The sequence below is a fragment of the Pangasianodon hypophthalmus genome, chromosome 29 (assembly GCF_027358585.1).
Source record: "Pangasianodon hypophthalmus isolate fPanHyp1 chromosome 29, fPanHyp1.pri, whole genome shotgun sequence".
Lineage (NCBI taxonomy): Eukaryota > Metazoa > Chordata > Actinopteri > Siluriformes > Pangasiidae > Pangasianodon > Pangasianodon hypophthalmus.
Genome location: NC_069738.1, coordinates 4,910,873 through 4,928,964, shown reverse-complemented (window position 1 = coordinate 4,928,964; position 18,092 = coordinate 4,910,873). Strand labels below are relative to the sequence as shown.

Here is an 18,092-nt window from a genome sequence, read left to right as displayed (position 1 = left end):
GGCCAAGGGTAACTCTCAACATGATGCTAGAACACCAGGCTTCACTGTGGAGTTGGTGGTCTCAGAGAAGCAACCAAGATGCTAAGGGTAACTCTGAAGGTGCTGGAGCGGCGGATGTTCACTGGACAACCATAACCTGGACAGAATACAAAGCCGGGCTTTATGGAAGAGTGATGAGAAGAAAGGCATCACTGAGAAAAAGCCATATGAAATCCCGTTTGGAGTTTGCTGAAAGGCATTGTGGAGACTATGTAGAAAAATATCTTCTGGTCTGATGAGACCAGAGTTTTTTTCCTCAATATTAATTTACATTACTCATGCACACTTTACCAGTAGTTAAACTGGTACTTAAGGCTCTCTACTGCTACTGCAAATGCTGCTCTACTTCTATCACACGTCCTTGTTTGTCATCAGAATAATATTAAAATATTAAGCTCACATTGTGACGTCCTTTCTGCTGCAGGGCTTGGTCTTACATGGATACTGTAAAGATTTCCATTTCCTTTAAACCAGTTTAAGCCCAGCTCTCACTCTTGCTTCAGTAGATAATCTCACCTGGATCCAGTAGATATAAAACTTCTGCTGTAATCATAAAGACTGTCCTGTGCTCATGCAATGACTCTTACTCACAATCTGCTTATACTGAACATCCTGTAAACACACTCAGTACTGTTTGTCTTTACTCTTCTACACCTACATACTCTAATGATCTATGGTGACCTCTGGTTTGTTCATTAGGGATCCAAATCTATGGAATTTCTGTAAAGCTGCTTTGTGACAATGAATATTGTTAAAGGAGCTATACAAATAAAATTGAATTGAAAGTATCTTCTGATTCTTTTCTGGCAAAGAGACATGTTACAGTAAAACCTTTGGATTAACAAAGTGAACCATTTTTTACGTTTATGGCATTTGTCAGCCTTTTTACATTATAGCCATGATTTAAATGCTATAGCAGTGATTTATAAGTTATAGTGGTGATTTTATATGTTATAGCAGTGATTTATACGTTATGGTGGTGATTTTAACTCTATAGCAGTGATTTTAACGCTATAGTAGTGATTTTATCTTTATCGCAGTGATTTTATCTCTATAGCAGTGATTTTAACTCTATAGTAGTGATTTTAACTCTGTAGCAGTGATTTGATCTCTATAGTAGTGATTTTAACTCTATAGCAGTGATTTTAACTCTATAGCAGTGATTTTATCTCTATAGCAGTGATTTTAACTCTATAGCAGTGATTTTATCTCTATAGCAGTGATTTTAACTCTATAGCAGTGATTTTAACTCTATAGCAGTGATTTTATCTCTATAGTAGTGATTTTAACTCTATAGCAGTGATTTTAACTCTATAGCAGTGATTTTATCTCTATAGCAGTGATTTTTTCTCTATAGAAGTGATATTTTCATTATAGCAACTATAAACAGTCATTCTCGTGTCAGAAAAAGTTACAGCTTTACCTCTGACTGCTACAAAGTGCTGACACCGGAGACTCCTTCCATAAATGTTAAATAAAAGTGTCATCACAGAAAACAACACAATGTTGCTGTAGAAATGATAACGCATTAAAACAAGTGCATTTTTTTATTAGTTTTTTTTTTTTTTACTGAAGCAATGTATCATAAATTATATGTTTTAACCACAGTAATATATTTATAGTGATTTTCCCAATTTATAACAAGGAATAACATTATCTAATAACTTAATACATCAATCACTTTACATAATAACATTTAAACATTTATAATGTTTTCTAATTCCTGAATGAAAGGTGCTGGATGATAAACACGCCCTTAAAACAGTAGTGTATTACTCTACAAAGTAATTACAACATTTGATTATTAGAGTTTATATGGTATACATTTTGTGTGTGTGTTTATAAAGTTACCAGATTACAAAAAATGATGAATGCTTCTGTGAAACTGTGAAGCTTGAACTGTGATCCTGAGTGGTTCAGTGGTCTAATGGTTGACCTGTTGGGTGTCCAAACACAAAAACTGTTGGACCCGTGGCAGTTCCATTCCTCCTGAAGTCATGGAAAAAACGTCACATGCAAAAACACCTGACAGCGTACTAACGTATACCAATTAAATAACTATTCATAAAAAAATTCATAGAAATCAGCCTGGATGTTATTGCGGAAGGTGTGAGGTTTCTCATGTTGATGCATTAAACATGCTTAGTTCACGTATAAAAATCAGGCCAGCACTGCAAGAGGAAAAGCCATTCACTGAGACTTCAGCGAGATCTGACAAAGTTTCTTCAGAGCGATTTGGCAAAATGGCTAGAGGTAAGGCTTTGACCTGGTGTTACATTACAGCTGTGGCATTTCACTGAGGAAATAACGATCTTAATGTGTCACTGAACTACAGGTATTGCTGTTTTTAAGACAAAGACTGCACTGGGCTTGAATTTTTTCAGAATTACGTTTACCATGATTAATGATTAATTTTCTTTATTTTCAGTGTTGGTGGTGCTCTCTGTGGTGGTGGCGAGTTTGTTCTTTAGTCAAGGCGCGACATTCGAGAACCAGCGGCTCTTCAACAACGCAGTCATCCGTGTGCAACACCTTCATCAGCTGGCTGCCAAGATGATGGATGACTTTGTAAGTTGACTTCATTTGAATTAAGCCTGGTTTACAGCTAAAAATTGTGTTAGTTTATTTAAGTCTGCTTTATCCACTAACAAATTTGCTTGTTGTGTTGCAAATATAAAGGAGGAAGCTCTGTTACCTGAAGAACGCAAACAGCTGAGCAAGATTTTCCCCCTGTCTTTCTGCAACTCGGACTCCATCGAAGCTCCTGCAGGCAAGGACGAGACCCAGAAAAGCTCTGTAAGTCACAAAGCTGCTTCAGGAAACAGGCAGTTTCAGTATATTGCATTTATTATAATATTATACTAATGTACAAAAACAGACAAACAGATCCCTAGTTTATTAATGTAATAGGGAAAGTGGTGATTTATTGCTCATTAGCTATGAAACAAATGATTTAAAGGTGCAATTTGTAATATTTAAAAGTGCTTCAATACTCATTAATCTTAAATTAAATTACTTTAACCTTGAAACTTAAAACGTTCCCCAACAGTGGCAACCAAAAACCATTAAGCGTTCTCTAAGATTTTGTCTCTGAGAGTAGCCACGCAATGCGAGGCATCTTTGTTTAAAGCTTCTGTTTACATTTTTCTGGTCCAGAAACAAACTCCACCCAAAGCCAAACCCAAGCTGCTCAGCTTTGCCTATTTTTCTGTAAAAGGCAACTTAAGAGGCAAACGAATTTCTAGCAGAAGAGGTCATTTCAACTGGGGGAAAAAAGGGGGAAGGCTTGTTGATGTTTTCATTGCGCTAAAAATCACAAACCGCTCCTTTAAGTTTAACATAGTATATAATGAAGTGTGGTAATATTTATAAGGAAGTAATATTTCCTTGTTTGCTTTGTAATTAATGCTCTAGTCTCACACTAAAGATCGTTTATAAGCAAACATGCACGTCAGTGAGACAGAATACTGCTTTTCTTCTCCGTAAACTTTAAATGAGTACGTTTTTTTACAAGGTGCTGAAATTGCTGCACACCTCCTACCGTCTGATCGAGTCATGGGAGTTCCCCAGCAAGAACCTCGGCAACCCCAACCACATCTCAGAGAAGCTGGCTGACCTGAAAATGGGCATCGGCGTGCTTATCGAGGTGAGCAGGAGAGCAAAAGATCAGTAACTGCATTGAGTGCTAACAGAGTGTAATAGAATATAATGTTTAATACATTTTACTAACACAGATTTTATTCTATTTACATCAGATGTGATTTGTTTGAGTGACTTGACGGTTATATTACATTGATAACACAGTGTTGGTGATGACATCACACTTCGTCGTTGATTATTTTCCTATAACAGAATGTTCTGTGAAGTTTTATTCCTTACTTAGGCTATTTCAACCTAGTTTTAGTGCACTGTGATCACGGATATGCAGTTAGTTATGTGTAATATGACGACATTCGTGAACATTTCAGTGTAGTGTGGTGTAGCATTTATTTATTGACATGGCAGTACAGTAACATCTGCCTCTAAAATGGGGCAAAGTTTGAACACTCGCTTGAGTCACTCTGCACGCTCAATAGGGATGTTTGGATGGACAAACCAGCCTGGATGAGAACGACTCTCTGGCTCCGCCCTTCGAGGATTTCTACCAGACCTTGAGCGAGGGAAACCTGAGGAAGAGCTTCCGTCTGCTGTCCTGCTTCAAGAAGGACATGCACAAAGTGGAGACCTATCTCAGCGTGGCCAAGTGCAGGAGATCCCTGGATTCCAACTGCACCCTGTAGGGGGCGAGAGAGCACAATTTAGCCACAGCCTGCGATCTCAGACAGATTTTGTATTTAAATTAAAAAAAAAATCTGTCCAGGCCTGGCTAAATGTATCAGCCTCTTTCTCTGGTTTCACTTCTGACTTTATGTATTTATTCTGCTCACCGAGGAGAACTCCTCCATTCACATTTTTAGCAGATTTCTCTGTCCCGGCAACTTAAAGGTTGTAAAATGGGACCAATTTCACAATGGTGCTATGCAAATTCAGCTTTATATCAAATAATGACCAAAAAAATGACTAGGTCTATTTCTTTTAACTTATTGGCTACAAATTGGATAATCTGATTTAACAATCGTGTTAACTTTGGAATGGACGAGTTCGCTCCTGGCCAGTGAATGTTAAATATTCAAAGTGTATATTTTCATATCAAAGTCTATACTTATTGTTCAGCATTGACTATTTCTGTGTGTAAATCTGTCATTGTTGTTGTGGATTTCCAATAAAGCTAATCTCTGCATTAAGATCTGATTATTTGTGAGTTTTTTTCCATGCTTTTTCCAAGCCTAGGAAAGACTTCTGAACAAAATGAGATTCCATTTATTTATGAACAATAAAAACCTGCAGTAGATTATTACTAAATAATGCCATAGATGACCTTGCAGCCTTAAAATTGCATTGTGCTTATGGGTCAGATTTTTTTTTAAATTTTATACCACAGACACTGGTGAATTGCCAAATCTGACTGGTCAGAAGGTGTTTACTATTCTGTAACAGCAGCTCTGTGAGTAGCGCAGCTGCAAACCACAGGTTTACATTCATTAATTAATTAAAAGACATTTGTTAATTAACAACATTAATTAATTCAAAGACATTGCTGTTTGTTATTTAAAAAGGTTAATGCAATTGTTGATACGCTGATGGTTTCTGTAATTTAATAATTTCTGTAATCATTTATTTAACATTTATGGAAGGAGTCTCCAGCATCATCATTTTCAACCTGGTAAAGTCTTCACGACAGAGGAGTTTGCGTTTTGCGGTTACTTGGTATCGGTACAAGCTACGTTTTTTTTTGTCTTATTAACTTTAAAAGAGAAAAGAAAGAGGCTGGTGATGGAACAACTGTTTATAGTAAGTGAGAACAGAAACTGATTAGTTTTGTGGTTGGCCTACAACATCAAGCATAACTATAAACAGATAATGTTCTTTAATAAATAAATAAATAACCTCGAATTGTTGGCAAATTGCTGTGGATGGATGAAAAACGGTGTGTTTGGAGAAGAAATATCACTAAGACCAGGTTTTTGAAAATTATTTCATGGTGTTTGGCTGCACTGATCAGCAGTTCTGGGATAATAACGTGAGCCTGAATCAGCTAGTCTTGTCCTAATCAGAGGTTTGTGATTAAATATTTATTTTCTAGCATCACGTCTGTATAAAAATCTTAGACACACCAGGACGCACACAAGGAGACACCAGATGTTGTTTTGTGTTTAATGATGCTGCGTAAACCGATATGGGATGGAATACTTTATTCTTTAGTGCAGTAACCAGTTACGCATATTTATATACATTTACTTTCGTACACAATAATCACTTAAAAAAAAAAAACAACAAAAAAAAAAGCACAAGACAATGTAACATGCTTCTCAGGTAACCACTACTGAAATTAAAACCAGTAATAAATACACACACACACACACACACACAAACCACACACGCTTTCTCTCTCACACGAGTTTTCAGTACCAAAACATTAAGCAGTAAAGAAACAATAAATACAACACAACATGGGTGGCTGTTATAGAATGTAACATCCTTAAAAATAGTCACTCCTTAATTCACACTGCATTATAAATAATCTGCTCTAACTGCAAAATCGTACTACGCCTTTAAATCTGAATTAAGAGCCCCGGCAGCTTATATGTAATGTACCGTGTGGATAATTATGCAGCCTTTCCACTGACATCAGAATGATTCAATACTTAATAAATCTCTCGAAGCATCTGAATCGTCTAGTTTCCCCAGTACCAGTGTACGTTTAATACCTCTCCCAAACAGCGTTCTCTCCCATTCTGCTGAGTGTGTATCCCAAACCCTTCTCCTCTCCAGGAAAAGGTCAAAAATTAACCTATTTGGCAGACGCGACGCGTCATACAAGTGAGGCGTAATTCAATCCAAGCTTACAGATGAACAGTTAAGGGGTTAAGGGTCTCGCTCAGGGGCCCAACGGTGGCCCTCTGTCAGTCTTGGGATTTGAAATCAAAACCATCCAGTCATGTTAACCAGCGCACACCCACTTTAACCGCTTAAGCTAAACCAGATACAGGAAACTGCACATTGGAGGGGAGACGGCGTCACCAGAACTGCTCTGAAGCTCTTGGAAAGGTCACGGGTAAGGGCAGGTGTCCAAAAACATTCAGACTTTCCCTTGCCAGGGAGAGTGAAGAAGCGAAGGCAAAGCGGGTTGTACTGAGAATTAACAAAGCAAAAGAGAATCATCGTCGCTGGTTTCTGTTCTAGCCGTGGCCTCTAAGCAGGCGTCAGGAATCTGAGCCGTGTGAACCATCCCGCAGTGGTCGCACGGCCCGTCCCGAATCGCTGGCCTGCCTCGAAGCGAGGGAGCGGCGGAGGGTGCATCCGAGGTGTCGGTTAAAGGAACGAGGAGCTCAACGTCTTCGTCGTCATCTTCTTCGCTTGCTGTTCCGTTCTGCATCTGTCTCAGAGGGCTCCGGTTCTGCTGCGCAAACCGAGATCCGAGGGACATCCGGACCCAGCGCAGCCCGCGCGCCACAAACGAACCACGCCCACTGGGAGGCGGGGTGACTATATCGTCGCTCTCGGCTACAGCATGTGGGGCGGCGCTTGCAGAAACAGACACGACGGTGGCGGCAGGAGGGGTTTTGTGAGGCAGAAGAGAAGCCGATGCTCCGCCCACTGCCCCCTGCTGTTCACTCTCCGAATCATCCGAGTCCAGTCGCTCCGAAATGTGGGCGGAGCTTCCAACACCGTTAGCCCCGCTTCCTGAGTCTGACTCCACCCCTGCGCCAGAGGACACCAGTGCTAAGGAGGCGGAATGGCGAGAACGTGTGAAGTTGAAGAGCCGGCGCCAGACGTTGCCATGGCGACCAGAGGAAGGGAGGCGGATGGAAGTGAATCCGAGCTGAGAGCGAACGGCCAGCCGGAGATTCTCCAACACGGAAGCCTGAGGGAGACAAAGAATTAATAATGGAGTTTAGGAAAAGTTCATTGCATGTTTAGGCTAAAGCAAAAAAAAAAATCTTTCCACAAGTTTAGGAAGGCTAAAAATATATATATATATATATATATATAATACCAGGCCTAAAAATAAACACAAGTTTAAAAGAATGACAGTTTTAGGAATTATTATTTTTTGGAATGTCTAAAGAGAAACAAATAGAGGTCTTTACCTGGTTGCCAGAACAGACGGGGAAATCCTCCACAGGGGGAATTAAACCCTGAGCGATAAGCTGACCATATGAGGGCGGAGCTTCTCTCCTCAGTAACTCAGCCTCCACTCTGGACAACTGTGTCTCAAACGACCTGAAAAGAAAGAGAGGAAATAACGAATGAGCTAGGAAAAAATAAAAATAAAAAAATCAACACGATTTATCATAAATCAGTGAACACACTGAAGCTTTGATAAAGCTCTGCTGAATAAATATATATTTCTGTTTTAGTTTTACTGACCTGCGCTCGAAGCTCCTGAGGGAGTAGAGTTTGCAGGTGCAGCCGAGCGCGATGACGAGCAGCAGACCGCACACCAGGCTGCCGATAACCGCGGCAGCGATGACCCGTGTTGGCACGGCGACGGGGCACGCGTCCTCGTCGCTGGCATCGCCGCAGTCGTCCTGCGCATCGCACACCCAGCTCTCGAACACGCAGCGCCCGTTCCTGCAGTGGAAGTTCCCGGGCTGGCAGAAAGCGCAGTTCTTCTCGTCGGAGCCGTTGGGGCAGCGGTTCTGGTAGTTGCAGCGGTCAGATCTCGGGTAGCACGCACCGTTTCTCGAGCACGGGAACTCATCTTCGCCACATCCGCTGCAGTTTAGCTCGTCTCTGCCATTAGCGCAGTGCCAGTATCCATCGCAGCGCTGCTGTTCGGTGTAACACCCCCAGTTTCCCCCACATGGCATCTCCCAGGGCAAACAAAACCCTTCAACCTGATATGTAGCGTTAAACCCTCGCGCTGTGTTGATCTTGTCTGCATAAAAGTGCACCCGGAGCTGCCCTGACGACGAAATTATAGTTATGACAGAAGTGCGTGAATCGAGGGCGGTCAGAACGCGAAGGAGGCGTCTAGGCTCCGCCTCCAAGCCGTCATACACTTTTACAAAATCTCCGTAGTAACCAGTTCCGTCCAATTTGAAATCCAGGAAGCGCAGGACGACTCGGCGGCGATCGCCTGTATCGATTAGCCACGTGCAGTCGCTACCTGGAGGATAGAAATCTGGATAATTCGGAGAGTTAAAAGTTCCATAAAAGTTTTGAAGGCGAAGCTCAGAACACGCGGGGGTGTCGCAGTCGATTTCGTCACTCAGATCCTGGCAATCGATGGCGCCGTCACAGCGGAGAGAAGACGGGAGGCAGGTGAGGACTCGGGTGTAGCGTGACACACAGGGGAACTGATCGAATGAGCACGGCTGGAAGGAGAAAAAAGATGAAGAAGAGGAAGGAGGGTTGGGATGAATGCACATCTCCTCGTCTGAGTTGTCTCCACACTCGTCCATTGTGTTGCACCTCCATGACTGGGGGATGCACTTTCCGTTCACGCAGTGGAACTGATCCGACTCGCAGCTCGCCTCCTCTGACTTTCCTGAGGGAAAAAAAAAAAAACAAAAAACAGAAAAAGTACTTCATAAGAAACAAGTAAAAACAGGACTAAGCAATTCTTAATACATTAAAATCATCAAACAGACAGCAGTGTGTTCTTAATCAGTAAGAGCACACAACGTGTAGATGATCACACTAACATCTGCTGTAATCGTTACCAGAGGTCAGCTTAACACTGTATTATGAGCACGGTGTTTGAAACATGCAAATGAGGACCAATTCGGATTGGTGCAGAAAGTTTCCCTTTTTAGAGACATCATTCTGACAAACCAGGAAGTGTATTCAGTTACAGACGTCCAAAACAAGCACTGCGAAATACAGAAAAAAAAAAAAAAAAAATCACTAATTCTACATATATTATAAGAATTTCAAATATAGAGTTATAGAGTGCTTTTGTTTTATCTCAGTTTTGTTTTGTGTTATGATTTATCATATATTTGTATAAACATTTTATCTTATTGTAAGGATTATTTTGTTGCCGTGTGATTGTTGAATAAAGTCAAAAGAACAACTGAATACACAGCATCGAGACAACCAAAGTGGATTTATCTTTGAATTTAGCTTTAAAGATTTAGCTTGAAATAAAGGAGTTTTCAATAAAGATCAGCTGAGTCCTTGTTAGTAGACAGCTGGATCTGACTAATCGGTTCAAGAGCATTGAGTGCGTTTATTAAAATATAGCCTGAAGAATAGTCAGTGATTTGAACGACCGCTGTTGAGAGCCAAGAACCATCCAAGCCTGCTCATCCACTGAGAAGAAAAATCTTTTAAAACCACCAAGCACTCACACAAATCAATGCCATATGAACTTAATAAGCTCTGACTCTGCCACTAATAATAGAATAAATCATTACATGTGCTTTCAGACTGGGAGCTATCAACCAAAACACTTTTTTTTTTGGTAAAGTAATAGTTTTGGACAATAATCTACAGAGCAAAATGTAATGTTAATTGTAAACCGTAGCCAAAATTGTTAGAAAGAAAACATTAACAACATAAAGGGGGGAAAAAAAGTAATTTAGAGAAAGCAAACACAGACAGAGAGAGAGACTAAACCCAGAACAGAGGTGATTTGTAACGGGGATTTGCAATACGATTACGCAACACAGCCTGCCGTGTGCCTCCTTTATCCGCGTGTTATAAATAGCAGGGTTTATTTTCCGCACTACCTGTGATGTAAGAGAGCCTGAAGCCCTTGCCAGTGAGCGTGTCGTCCGAGTGGAATTTAATCCACACGTGGTCCTGAGAGGAGATGTACGGAGCCGGGATGGACGAACCGCACGCTCGGTATCCGTCCAGGTTCTTGTAAGTGCCGATGGAGATCCAGTCCAATCCGCAGCGGTGTGAGCTCTGGATCTCAAAGTCCTGAAAACTGGACATTAAAAACAAGATAAAAATGAAATCAGATGAACTGACGAGTCGACATCCGCTGCAGTGGATCTCACTTGGTCATAAGGAATTAAACACTCAGTGTTGTGCTGTTATAGGAAAATAATCAACAATAGTGGAAGAGTGGTGTGATGAAGCGGGGTTACTGTTACCACCCTGAAGTTGATTATTTTCCAATAACAGCGCATCATGAAATGTTTTATTCCTCTTACACCGCAGCAACTCGCCACCGATTACCATTTTTATTTATTAAATAAATACATCATACTTTTTATCCATTTACAGTTACGTTTAATGTTCCTGTTCTCGCTTATGTTATAGCAGCTATAAACAGTCATTCCTCACCAGCCTCTCTTTTTTTCTCACTCTTGAACTTGATAAGAAGGGAAAAAAAAAAAAAACAGCTTATGTTACAGAGAAACTGCAAAGCTCAAGGTTGTTCATCCTGAAGACTTTCTGACTGTTACAAAGCACTGACACTGGAGACTCCTTCCATAAATGCTAAATAAATGTCTCCTCACAGACACGGTTTTTAATCTGTTAATGTGGCTCGTCTGCTGTACAGGTCCCTGTGAACGAGCTGTTACTATAGAAACAATAACGTATTAGAACCTGCGATTTGGAAATGCACTACTGTCAGAGCTGCTGTTATGGAAAATTAATCAACCCCTTCAGTGGCGTGAATGTATCTAATCTAAACACGTTACTTACATATATACGTTTAGTTTTATACTGACGGTTGCTCACAGTCTAAACAGACTATACTAAAAATGTTTTTCTGCTCGTGGGCTCTTGAAGTTGTTCATAGTCTGTGCACCGCAAAATCACACCCTGTGGGGAAAGAAGAGTGTGTGTATTTCTGTGCTGGTTACCATGGATACCAACAGAACATCTCTACTGCTGATGTGGATGGCCTCAAAGTGACCGAACACAAAAACAACACTGTGTAATGTATGAAATATTTCATGTGGTCAGTATCCTGATGTACTGTACTCGTGTGACGCTTATTTTTACACACGTGCTTTACGGTTTGGAGGAAGAAGAGTTATAGACGCTGATTATATTATAAACCTAAATAATTAAGCGTGTTCTGTGCGAACACCGGCACAAGGTACTATTACGGGAAATGTCAAACCCGGCGTTATTATCGTCATCATCATCATCATCATCATTAGGATTCTCATAATACTCATAAAGCTCTTTATGTCTGAATGATTTTATACTAATGTGTGATATTACAGAGAATTACTACTGATAAAATATGCGTTAAAAGAAATGAGTTATGATGCATATTGTGATAGATATGGTGTTGATGCTGCTATACTGTATTACAGAAGTGTGTGTGTGTGTATAAAGTGTGTTTAGTTTTAGGTGTGTGTACCTCAGGGTGACAATTTCAGTTTGAAACACAGATGGTAAGATGCGACAGTCTGTGTGTGTGTGTGTGTGTGTGTGTGTGTGTGTGTGTGTGTGTGTGTGTGTGTGTGTGTTAAAGTGTATTCTGGTGTGTCTATAACCCAGTGTGACATACTACAAGTGTGTTAATGCCTTTGGTAAGATGTTAGTGTGTGTGTGTGTGTGTGTGTGTGTTACTGTCTGTTTGGGTGTGCCTCTACCTCAGGGTGAGGATTTCTGTTTTTAAAGCAATTGTGTTAGTGCCTTTAGAAAGAAATAGTTGTTTGAGTGTGTGTGTGTGTGTGTGTGTGTGTGTGTGTGTGTGTGTGTTAAAGTGTGGTCTGGTGTGTCTATAAACCAGGGTGACATACAACAAGTGTGTTAATGAGTTTGGTAAGATGTTACTCCGTGTGTGTGTGTGTGTGTGTGTGTGTGTGTGTGTGTGTGTGTGTGTGTGTGTGTGTGCGTGTGTGTGTTACCTCAGGGTGATGATTTCTGTTTGGAAACATACTACAAGTGTTAATGCTTTTATAAAGAAAGAGAGAGACGGAGTTTGAGTGTGTGTGAGTGAGAGAGTGTGTGAGTGTGTGTGTGTGTGTGTGTGAGTGTGTGTGTGTGTGTGTGTGTGTGTGTGTGTCTTGGTACCTGATGGTGATGATTTCTCCAGGATTTGCTCGGATGTTCCAGCTGCAGTTGATGCGAGACGGATATTCAAAAGGCCACCCAGGACTGGTGATCACACCGCTGGAGGCCCTGATCTGCTCCACCACATCTCCACAGGCTACACACACACACACACACACACACACACACACACACACACACACACACAGATTATTAACACTTCCCAATTTATCACAAATAATGATTCTAGTTTTTGGGGTTTTGTCGTTCTTAGTAAGATTACAGAACTCACCATTAGAGATCCCTGACACGTAGACATTATCACCATGCTGTGAGCAGACTGCTTTATCTGGTAAACAGAATAAAAAAAAAACAGTCTTCATCAGAGAAAATTATACATCAGGAACTGGAAAGTCAGAAAAGCTGCTCTGGTGAAGGTCTGAGACGCTACAGATTGAAACAACACATTTGTGTGGTGGCAAAATAAAATCTTTCACATGGGGAAATTTTGACCCGTTCACAACAACGGGGATCTTGGAAATTTCCAACAACTTCCCACTTTTTGGGCGTTCACATGCGCTTAGCCATCTGAAGTCGGAAATAAAACAAATACTCAATAACAGTCTTCTATCGCCAGTATTCCGCTGACAGCTTAAAAACCTTAAATCACGCCGTTTTTCTTCTTCTTAATTTTCACTCTTATGAATGTGGACTTACAGAATCGCAGCTCGGAGCGCTAGAAAATCTCCGCCTTTCCGAACAGGAATTATGAGTCGAAGAGACGATCAAACGGATCTTTCCTACTGGGAAGTCGGAAACATCCGAACTCCCACCTGGTCATGAACGCAGCGAAACTATTACAAACATTTCACACACCCCTTCAGTACAGATTTAATCACGTCAAGTGGCTTTACCGTACATTTTTAAAAGATTACAAACCACTGAAGAAATGGTTTCATTTGACGAGATTTATACAGAAGAATCGTGCACAATCTGATCAAAGGCACGAGCTGACAAGATTAAAAAAGGTCAGTTTTGATACTAACATCACTGACGAGAAAATCCTTGCAGGGAAAAAAAAAATAAATCCGACGGCAACTAAATCCGAAGTGTGTGTCAGGGGATGAGACTTTTTTCTTCTTTTTTTCTGATGTGCATCAAGCAACAATCCTGATGTGCATCAAGCAAATCAATAAAAACAAAAATAAATAATAGTGAGGCACAAGTCCGGTGTGACACGACTTAATAACCTGCATCTTCTTCTATCTCTCTCTCTCTCTTTTTTTTTTTTTTTTTACTGAACATGGAGACTACAGTCACATCATCCAGATTTCTATTGGCTGACAAAGACGGAGGATTGCAAACTCACAGGTCAAATTTCACCGAGATTAAAGCCCTATTCCGATGGGATTAGTTTATCAGCAGGACGTCTGTTTTACACGTCTCCTGTTTTACACGCACAGCAATAAAATGACCACTGGAGCAGCGAGTTTCTAGTGTGTATTTTTGTATTTTCCGGATTTTTGCGTCACGTGGTCATGTGATCACGCTTCATTCACAGCATTGCTGTGAAGTACAGAAGAGACGCTGGCTCTTATTTCAGTTTGGGGAGAACCAAGGCTCCAGCATCAATTTAAAAACATAATTCATAATCTCAAAGTATCAAGAAGCATCTGTGATTCAGGAAGTGTTTTATATCCGGGGAAGGGCACCGATACACGCGCCACAAGACTGAATACGACAAGCAGCAGCATTTAAACAGTTATCTATTTCTCCTCAGCGTGAGGCGACATCTGGGTATAATCACGGCCGCGTTTATCCGGAATAAAATGATCAGAGTGCGGCGAGAAACAGTAGGCCTGTAATTTACTCAGAGGAGGACGGAGAAGAACACTGACACGGCCGATCCGGACAGAAATAAAGTCACGCAGGAAATTACAGCCTGTAAAACAGGAAACTACCCCAGGACCTCGTGGACATTTAATCCTGTCTGAATACGGCTAAAATCAACACAAAGTGGAAGTAACCATTAACAGGAGCAAATGCTTATTTTCATGTCTTCTCGTCCTTTCCCCTTCGGTGAGCTGGCTTTTCAGCTTAGTGGATTGTTTTTTTGTTTTTTTTTGCATTTCTCCTACCGTTGTTTTAGCTAAAGAAGAAAACCGCAGCTTTCAGGCATCTCCTGTAAAACTAAACCTTAGATGTTGACTTTGTTGCTCTAATTTTTTTTTAAATCACTTAATAACACACAGGTAATATTTGTTGACCCTTTTCATTTTCATAAAAACATTCTTCCTACGTTCATTTTTTAAAAGCCTGGACTATTGATCTACAGATCATTTCCACTTAAAACACTAATGCGATGACGGTTTATGATCTTTCCAGGGAACAGAATAATCCTCATGTGGGCCGTGATGGAGATGGAGTTGGACACCACGATCTGGATCTAAAAACAAAATCTATATCTATTAATAACGTCTGCGGGTAAAATGTAACTCTTTCATGCTCAGTTTCCACACTCTGGGAAAGTGTTTAAAAAAAAACAAACAGCCTTATAAAGAAAAATATAATCATCTCTGAGTCACTTTAACCTTAAACTTCAGTCATTCTCCTGATTCCTGTTGCTCTCTAGAGCCGCATGTCTCTGGTAACATCTTTACAAACTTTCAAAATTAAATTACAAAGATTTTTGTGCCAGACTCCAGTGAAAGCCTCAGTTCTTTTAAAAACCTTTTTTTTTTTTTACTTCTGAAATCAGCTGCATCTCGAGACCGTCCTAAACGGCGTATATTCTGTACACGTCATCAGTGACGTGACGTCACAACACGCTTTTCTTTCACGTTTCTATTTAAACAGCGTTCACAAACAAATTTATGAAATGACAGCAATGGGCTGATGTGCTGTTAAAAATTCTGTAACTTAACCTTTAAAATTGTAGAATGCACTTTTTTTTAAAAAAATTATTATTGCAAAATATTATTTGAAAAAATAAACATTCATTAAAAGTTATTTTTTTTTATCCTTTTCAGTTTAATGAAAAGTTTAAATGAATTATTTTGGTAGATAATGCAACAAACCTCAACGTCGTGATACATATCTTGTATCATTTTTAATTATTATTGCAAAATATTGTTTTAAAAAAAAAAAAACACACACATCTATTACATGTTATTTTTTTTTATCCTTTTCAGTTTAAACTAAATTATTTTGGCAAACATAAAAGTTTTTCATAGTTTTTTTTTTTTAATGCAACAAACCTAAACGTCATGATATGTATCTTGTATCGGAGAAATGTCTTTAAGTATCCTGATATATTTTACTGAAATGTTGCTCAGCGCTACATGACAAGAATATTGATCATTTTGGTTATGAACATAAAATATTTTTTAGTTCTGAATGTTAAAAATGTTGATTTCTAAACAAAGCAAGAGACATTTTTTAAAATTCGTATAATGTTTTTTTTATAATCCTTTTTTTTTTACTCATGTTATTCTTACACCGAGGAGATCTTGAATATAAGTGATAATTAAAAAAAGTATATAAAAATATATTTTAAAAAAATAATATGATTTAAATCATTCGTGCATATGAAAGGGTTAAAGACGCAGATGATCTAGTTGATCTTTAGAGATCTAATCTATATGTTTAAATAAAGTAGAGATAATAAGTGTGTGTGTGTGTGTGTGTGTGTGTGTGTGTGTGTGAACAATAGAGGCTCTTTGTTCCTGTGACTTCAGCTTCAATCCATCCAGCTGTGTGTTAACACTCTCTCTCTCTCTCTCTCTCTCTCTCTCTCTCACACACACACACACACACACACACACAGGACCATCTGTCCAGGAATAAAACTCACTGAAACCCTTCTTGATCATAATTTAAAGCTTCAGTACTCACTGAGGAAGACCACGCTGAGGATGAAGAGTGACTGTGTCCATGATGAAATCTTCTTCATGCCCCAAGCGCAGGCCATAATATCACTCTTCCCCTCTCCTTTATACCTGTCTGAGCTTTTTAATGTTTATTTCATATGAAATCTAACACACCTTGATTTGAGGGATGGGTTCAGAAATGTAACAACACTAAAGCAAGCTGTTTAAGTCGACATGCTGCTAAATCAAATAACTTTAAACTGCTGGGAGGTTAGACAGAGCTGTACACTACCACAGCTGCATGCTCACAAGCTCACAAATAAATAACAATAATATTAATACTAATAATATCAATAATAATAAATAAATAAATACATAAATAAATAAATAGTGTAACCTAAAGCTAACTCTAACTATCCTAAATGACTAGTAAAATGGCTAGCGTGACATTTCAGGCAGAAATGATGTGAGTTAGATGAATGAATTAAAGCTGAATTCAGTTTAAATGTTAAAGAAAGAAACAAAAACAGGAAGTGAAAAATCCTGGTTGTCTTAGCAATAAGCTAACGCTGCTAGCTTGAACTATGTTAGCCACCGAGCTACATACAAAACAAACAAAAGAAATGAAACCACGCAGCCGTGTAAAAAAACCCCAGAAATATCTCTAAATTTAAAAAATAATATTAACACAATTATAACCTAGTTATTTAATTCTATATTTAGGCGGTGTTAGCTAACTAGCTAGCGTTAACTAGCCCGTTTCCTTTTCTTTCAGCTGCTAGCAGAAGTAGCGCAGGGATAAAACACTGAACTGTTTAAAGCAGAAGAATTAAATCCGTTCTGTTTTACAAAAATTCAACAACAACAACAGCAACAAAAAAAAAAAACCAGACAGTCCGTTATCCGTGGTTCTGATCCAAACAAAGAGCCGGTGACATTGTCGAGCCCGAGCTAAACCCCAGTGCGTGTTGTTACATCCGGGTACTTCACCCTGGACGCGTCCCAATCCGTTCACTCCTACTCTGTCGTGTTCTTGTCGCAACTATGGCGCCTAACATCATGGCCGCCATTACAGAAATTTCTTTTAGGAGAGCAAAACTCAAAATGCTTCATGTTCATGAGTGTTTCTGAGGGAAAAGTCGATATGAAATTGTCAGTATTTAATACTTTTTATGGCCAAAAGTTTGTGGACACCTGACCATCACACCTATATGTGGTTCTGCACAATTGTCTAGAATGTCTTTGTGTGCTGTAACATTACAAAAGAGGCTCAAACCTGTTCCAGCATGACGATGCCCCTGTGCACAAAGCGAGCTCCATGAAGACATGGTGTGTGAAGGTTGGAGTGGAAGAACTCGAGTGTCCTGCACAGAGCCCTGACCTCAACCCCACTGAACACCTTTGGGATGAACTGGAACACCGACTGAACCCCAGACCTCCTCACCAACATCAGCGCCTGATCTCACTAATGCTCTTGTAGCTGAATGAACACAAATCCCCACAGCCACGCTCCAACATCTAGTGGAAAGCCTTCCCAGAAGAGTGGAGCTCATTATAACAGCAAACACAGGGGGAATAAATCTGGAATGAGATGTTCAACAAGCACGTATGGGTGTGATGGTCAGGGGGGCACAAACTTTTGTCCATATAGTGTATGCATACAGT

General features: G+C 39.9%; 2 protein-coding genes across 2 annotated transcripts; one reads left to right on the top strand and one right to left on the bottom strand.

Annotated features, from left to right (window-relative positions):
• Nucleotides 1–2,224: 2,224 nt before the first annotated feature.
• On the top strand, nucleotides 2,225–4,933 carry gh1 (growth hormone 1). Its single transcript, XM_026942413.3, has 5 exons — nucleotides 2,225–2,292; nucleotides 2,468–2,607; nucleotides 2,719–2,835; nucleotides 3,554–3,685; nucleotides 4,116–4,933. The coding sequence occupies exons 1-5, from the start codon at nucleotides 2,283–2,285 to the stop codon at nucleotides 4,317–4,319; spliced, it is 603 nt and encodes a 200-aa protein (XP_026798214.1). The 5' UTR covers nucleotides 2,225–2,282; the 3' UTR covers nucleotides 4,320–4,933.
• An 883-nt stretch (nucleotides 4,934–5,816) lies between these two features.
• lrp12 (low density lipoprotein receptor-related protein 12) lies at nucleotides 5,817–17,446 on the bottom strand. The gene is made up of 7 exons (XM_026942410.3): nucleotides 16,453–17,446; nucleotides 12,851–12,907; nucleotides 12,580–12,715; nucleotides 10,320–10,522; nucleotides 8,011–9,133; nucleotides 7,731–7,863; nucleotides 5,817–7,504 (listed from the first exon to the last, which is right to left on the bottom strand). The coding sequence occupies exons 1-7, from the start codon at nucleotides 16,526–16,528 to the stop codon at nucleotides 6,779–6,781; spliced, it is 2,454 nt and encodes an 817-aa protein (XP_026798211.1). The 5' UTR covers nucleotides 16,529–17,446; the 3' UTR covers nucleotides 5,817–6,778.
• Between the last annotated feature and the right edge of the window lie 646 nt (nucleotides 17,447–18,092).